The 6596-nt window shown below is 40.4% G+C and overlaps 1 protein-coding gene across 2 annotated transcripts; it reads left to right on the top strand.

The window, feature by feature from the left end:
* Positions 1 to 566: 566 nt before the first annotated feature.
* On the top strand, positions 567 to 6572 carry tmem150b (transmembrane protein 150B). Of its 2 annotated transcripts, XM_024389991.2 has the most exons (8): positions 578 to 648; positions 853 to 922; positions 1458 to 1541; positions 2982 to 3041; positions 4343 to 4410; positions 4487 to 4614; positions 5097 to 5274; positions 5566 to 6572. In XM_024389991.2, the coding sequence occupies exons 3-8, from the start codon at positions 1477 to 1479 to the stop codon at positions 5760 to 5762; spliced, it is 696 nt and encodes a 231-aa protein (XP_024245759.1). In that variant the 5' UTR covers positions 578 to 648; positions 853 to 922; positions 1458 to 1476; the 3' UTR covers positions 5763 to 6572. The 2 variants fall into 2 exon arrangements, with proteins under 2 accessions (XP_024245760.1, XP_024245759.1); XM_024389992.2 differs by lacking the exon at positions 853 to 922 and having other exon boundaries at positions 567 to 648.
* Positions 6573 to 6596: the final 24 nt, after the last annotated feature.

The raw sequence follows: 6596 nt of genomic DNA, 5'->3' as shown, positions 1-6596 counted from the left end.
CACTGCTGATGGGGTGTTTAGGCAGTTCAGAAAGGCAGTGGTAGTGGAGGGAGAAGTGTCAGCTCTTCCTCGCACCGTTGCCGTATCCTGCACGATGTTTAAAAAAAAAAAAAAAAATTTATCTACAGATATACACAACACACATGAATAGAAAAAAATCCTATCAAGTACAGTATTACCAAGGAAACTCGCGTATCTGTCTAAACCCCAATTCCCCAGTTCCACTGACTTGGGCATGATCTGATGCTCAAACATGGGCTATGTCCTTACCCTTTTTATTCATGGTGATTCGTGGCAACTTTATTTGAATTAATCAAAACACTGCCATGGTCAAAATCACTATCGGGTCATATCTTCACACCTCAATCAATACCGTCATCCTCGTACCAATCTTCATTATCACCGTTATAATAATATAAAATATCTAAACCCCGGGGCATATTTCTTAATCCAGCCCTGACCCAACGTTATACTTCTACCATACAACCTCTCTGGTAAAGCGAGTGAGAAATAACTTTATACTGGTGTTATTACGGTATATTTGACAATCAAGGCCAAGGGGGAGAGGCATTTCGAATTGAGTTAGAGGCGAAAAAATCTAGAGTTTGTCAGCTTTCCCTCCTTCCTTGTACATACAAGAAAACCTCTGTGAGTTTAAACCACTTTTTTTTACTAAATTTATCTTTCTCTGGCTTAAATATTCTTCTCTTGTATGTTACTATGACATCTTGTCATAGAGCTTTCGGGAAAGGTAATTCACTGTACTTGTGCAAGTGACATTAACTTGTAACGTGAAACTTGTCAATGTATCTTTATTTGTGTAAATTGTGTCTTTTGTCGTTATTGCGGCAGGTAGCCTAGTAGTTAGATCGTTGGACTAGTAACCGAAAGGTTGCTAGATCGAATCCTCCGAGCTGACAAGGTAAAAATCTGTCGTTCTGAATCACTCAGTGATTTCTCAAGTGGGTAGCCTATAGCTTCAAAATGTCCTTTTCACCTCATCAGCTGTGATCATGTAAGATGTGTATGAACAGATAATCAACCGATACTAATGTTACCGGACCTGGGTTCAAATACTATTTCAATTACGTTCACATCCACTTTAAATTAAGAATTAAGATATTTGAAAATACAAGAAGTTGCATATTGGAATGTATTTGGATGTATACTTGGAAAGTATTGGCATGCATTTGAAAATGCTCAAATACAACTAAATACTCCAATGCATTTGATCCCAGGTCCTAGGAGTATTTAAAATAATGAATTTGCATTTTGTATGAAATGATTTGACAATAGATTCAAGTAGTTGATTTGACCACATTATTTGAAAATACTAAAATACACAGAAAATAAGTATTTAAATAAAAAAATAATTAAATACACATGTATTTAAACTTAGGTCGGGATACTACATGGCATTCAAAGAAACTACAAAGGAGTAATTGTGTCTTTCCCAGGTGACCTTAGTGTACCATTATGTGGCTCTGGGCACTGCTTCCGATCTGCTTGGCGGTGTTTGGCACTGTGGGCATATGGGTGGTGTAAGTATTTATCTGACATCCACGTGTGCTCTCCTCTTCAGCCACTTCTTTATTAGTGATAGGCAGAAGAATACTGTGGTCTCATGCTACAATGATATGATGATGAGGAAAATGTTCATGTTTACTTGCTTTCAGTAGAAGTAACAAACATAGAACACTTGTGCTCTGAGTGCAAGAAACAAAACAAACATCAAATGATTGCCTCTGTCTCCCTCCACAGGGTTTGGGCTGAAAGATGCACGGTGCCTTCGGGAAGTATTCAGACCCCTTGACTTTTTGCACATTTTGTTAAGTTACAGCCTTGTTCTAAAATTGATTTTTTTAAATACTAAAATCCAACATTATGGGGTATAATGTGTAGCAATTAACCCCCCAACTCGAAGTTGAGCTCAGGTGCATCCTGTTCCCATTGATCATCCTTGATGCCACATGTGGTAAATTCAATTGATTGGACATGATTTGGGAAGGCTGTCCATATGAGGTCCCACAGTTGACAGTGCATGTCAGAGCAAAGACTAAGCCATGAGGTCAAAGGAATTGTCCATAGAGTTCCAGAACAGGATTATGTTGAGGAACAGATCTGGGGAAGGGTACCAAAAAATGTCTGCAGCATTGAAGGTCCCCAAGAACACAGTTGCCTCCATCATTCTTAAATGGAAGAGGTTTGGAACCACCAAGACTCTGCATAGATCTGGCCGCCTGGGCAAACTGAGCAATCGGGGGAGAAGGGCCTTGGTCAGCGAGGTGACCAAGAACCCAATGGTCACTCTGACAGGGACTGGGAGACTAGTCAGGATCGAGGGAAAGATGAACGAAGCAAAGTACAGAGAGATTCTTGATGAAAACCTGCTCCAGAGCGCTCAGGACCTCAGACTGGGGCAAAGGTTCACCTTCCAATAGGACAACGACCCAAAGCACACAGCCAAGACAACACAGGAGTGGTTTAGGGACAAGTCTCTGAATGTCCTTGAGTGGCCCAGCCAGAGCCCGGACTTGAACCCAATCAAACATCTTTGGAGTGACCTGAAAATAGCTGTGCAGTGACGCTCCCTATCCAACCTGAAAGAGCTTGAGATGATCTGCATAGAAGAATGGGAGAAACTCCCTAAATACAGGTGTGCCACATCTATAGTGTCATACCAAAGAAGACTTGAGGCTGTAATCACTGCCAAAGGTGCTTCACCTAAGTACTGACTAAAGGGTCTGAATTCTTATGTAAATGTGATATTTCCGTATTTTTGTTGTTGAAATTAGCAACAAAAAAAAAATCCTGTTTTTGTTTTGTAATTTAGGGTACTGTGTGTAGATTGATGATGGAAAAAAAACTATTTTATACATTTTAGAATAATGCTGTAACCTACCAAAATGTGGAAAAAGTTCAAGGGTCTGAATACTTTCCGAAGGCATTAAAATACTAACTACAGTTCTTGTTCTTGCCAGGTTTGGTATCGCTGTATCGAATGAGACTGTTAACATCACAGGTAGATTCCCTTACATCAGGTAGGAGTCACACGGGTCTTTCAATCAAGTCAATGTTTCACAGTACTTCTTAAATGTTCCCAAAGGCATGGATCAAAATGAAAAGTGAATCATTGAGGAATCAACACTACATAACTTTAATATTAAGATGATAACATTATTCAATTGTATTAGTCATATGTATCGGATACGCATGGTATACATCGTCCAATTAAAAACACACTTTCAGGTTCCTTCTCGACAACGCAACAACAATAACAAATAATAAAATATAAGAATACCAACATAAAGTAAATGAATAAAATAAACATTTTAGCAAACACAGAACAGCGTCAATTTGTCAGGACATGGACTCTACAATGTCAAGTTGGCTGGATATCTTTTGTGTGGTGGACCATTCTTGATATACAGGAAACTGTTGAGCGTGAAAAACCCAGCAGCCTTGCAGTTTTTGAAACAATTGGTGAGCATGGCAAAGGCACTTAAATCTTTTGTCTTGCCCATTGGCACACATACACAATCCATGTCTCCAAGGCTTAAAAATCTGTCTTTAACCTGTCTCCTCACCTTCATCTATACTGATTGAAATGGATTTAAAAGGTGACATCAATAAGGGATCATAGGTTCACCTGGTCCGTCTATATCATGGAACGAGCAGGTGTTCCTAATGTTTTGTACACTCAGTGTAAGTATAATACAGGAAAGCACAATTTATAGTCCAATATTTACACGTGTATTGGGGAAGGGCCTGACCTTTCCCCAATACACATGTATAAATTGAGCTGTATAAATTGAGCAGTATAATACGAGTCTGGTAACAGCAGCTGTTGTGTGTGTGTGTGTGCTAAGGTGTGGAGAATCAGAGCAGGCGGTCTGTCCAGTACAAGTGTTCAGCAGTCTGATAGCTTGTGGATAGAAACTGTCTCTGAGCCTGTTGGTATCAGACCTCATGCCCCGATACCGTAACTAGCATGGAGCATTAAAGTTCGCCCAAATTACAAAATGACATTGGTTTTCTATGGACAAGGTATGACAGCAATCCATGCTTTAGTTGTGTTTACCTGTCTGCGTGACAATGGTACTTATATTCGCTTTTTTGCGCTTCATGTCCAAATCATGTAGAAGCAACTTCATTGAGTTACATAAAATATTTTTTGTGCTTCAAATCATCCCAAAACAAGACACATTTTTTACATAAAGTATGAGAGGGGAAACAATAAGGTTTGTATTGTTAAATTAACCAATACACATTATGAGGTTGTTACATCTGATGTTGTGTTTCTAATCGTAGAGAATTGAAATGTGAATTTTGTGTTCCACAGTGAGTGTGGCACCTATAATCCACAGAGCTGCATCTTTGCTCAGATCTGCAACGTCTGTGCTGTCTTGGGTAAGTGAATAGATGCACGCGCGCGCAGGTGCGCACACACACACACACTTTTAATACCCCCTTCTCTCTCTGTCAGCCCTGTGGGTTGTGGTGATCCGGTTTCAGCAGGTCAGGGACTATGGTCAGAACAGCAAGGTGAACATCGCCAGTATCGTACTGGGCTTCATCTCCTGTGTGGGCATCTCCCTCATCGGAAACTTCCAGGTATCGTTTAGAATCTCACTTCAGTGTAAACTGAAGTTATCTCAATACTATTATAATATCTCTGTATTATTCTGATACAAGTCCTATTATAAACTGGGTGGTTCGAGCCCTGAATGCTGATTGGCTGACAGCCACTGGTAACCAGTTTATACAGTGCCTAGGCATGATGTGTAAATAAAATGATACAAATCCCCCCAAACATCCATTGATACATTCGCAAGCCACTGTAATAGCAATAAGGCAACTTGGGGGTTTGTGTTATAATGCCAATACATCCCGGCGAAGGGCTGTGTCCAGGCACTCTGCGTTGCGTCGTGTATAAGAACAGCCATATACCACACCTCCTTGGGCCTTATTGCTTAAATATCCTCCACCCCTTGCATGTACACATAGAAAGTTGACATATTGTTATACCCTGATAATTGCTGACAATATCTACTTCATTCCATCTTCTCTCCTATCCCTCCCTCCCTCTCTTTCAGCAATCTGTAGTGATGGGGATCCACTTGTTGGGAGCGTTCTTGGCGTTCTTCGTGGGCCTGGCCTACTTCTGGCTGCAGGTGTGGCTCTGCTACAAAGCCCATCCCTTGAAAGACCGTCACTGGGTTGGACCTCTTCGAGCTACATTCTGTAGCATCTGCACCGTCCTGGTCATCACCAGTATCCTTACAGATATAACATTGAGGCGCTCTCCATTCTCAGAGAATCTCTCTTCATGTAGGAATATATAAAGCATCTATTACTCACTTTTGATGCATGCAAAACAAAATATATTAACTTGAATACCAGTGAAAATATGACACAAATACAGTGGAGGCTGTAGTGTATATTCCCTGGCCAGACTGGCAGAACACTTAGCTGGGAATGAGACTGTATACAAACTGTATCGTTTAGACATTGACAGGTCATCTGCTTGTGTTGTTGCTCCTTGACTGGCCTTTCCCTCCCCAGTGGCTATACTTCATAATACCGGCTACAAATCTGGAGCGGCCATTTGTGAGTGGGCCTTGGTCATGTCCTTCTTTGTACTTTTTGGCCTCTTTGGGTCCGAGTTCCGTCACATCGACTTCCACCAACTTACCGTGCAGAAACAACGTCTGAAGACTCAGAGCACCAACGGAGTGGTCAGAATGAATGATGTTTCATAGTACAGCCAATGAGGCAGGTAGCCTAGTGGTTAGAGTGTTGGACTAGTAACCGAAAGGTTGCAAAATTGAATCCCCGAGCTGACAAGGTAAAAACAATCTGTCGTTCTGCCCCTGAACAACCCACTGTTCCTAGGCCGCCATTGAAAATAAGAATTTGTTCTTAACTGACTTGCCTATAAAGGTTAAAAAATAAATAAAAATGAGACCGTGACCATGCATTGATACACTGTTCATAGCTTAACATCTAAAGACACACACATACACACACGGGGTTATTTTGACCCAGCTAGTTGGGTTGCGTGAATAAGAACTACGAATGGTTAAATTAACCCATGTTTGGGTATTCCAAACAAACAACATGTTGGGTTGTTTGGAATACCCAAACATGGGTTAATTTAACCATTCGTAGTTTTTTAACCGTTCAGTATGGTTGACCCAGCAGCTGGGTCTTTTTTTAATGTAACCCAGGTTATTTTCATGAGGCGTGGCCTATTAGGGGCGTGGCTTTCAGATAATGATTTTTATATCACAAATCTAATTGTCGTCTTCTACTGTTTTTCAGTCAAGCAAATCTAAGATTTTCTCCCTTTTGGCTTTATTTTTGTACCAACAGCAATTATTTAAATTGGCACATCGAGACATGAACACTGTAAACATATCTACACTCTTTATGTAGAAGAAGATGTGATACAGGAATGGATACTTTTTCAAGTCATGAGGGTTTACACAAGTGTCTGATGAGGGTTTACGTAACTGTAAGTGTTTTTCATTTATTTTGCTGATGTTAAATAAAATGTAACTTTAAACATACTGTACAGAGAATATCGAGTCTTC

The sequence above is a fragment of the Oncorhynchus tshawytscha genome, linkage group LG27 (assembly GCF_018296145.1).
Source record: "Oncorhynchus tshawytscha isolate Ot180627B linkage group LG27, Otsh_v2.0, whole genome shotgun sequence".
In the NCBI taxonomy this organism is placed as follows: domain Eukaryota; kingdom Metazoa; phylum Chordata; class Actinopteri; order Salmoniformes; family Salmonidae; genus Oncorhynchus; species Oncorhynchus tshawytscha.
The sequence above is the reverse complement of the archived record's forward strand: the minus strand, read 5'-3'. Positions and strand labels throughout refer to the sequence as shown.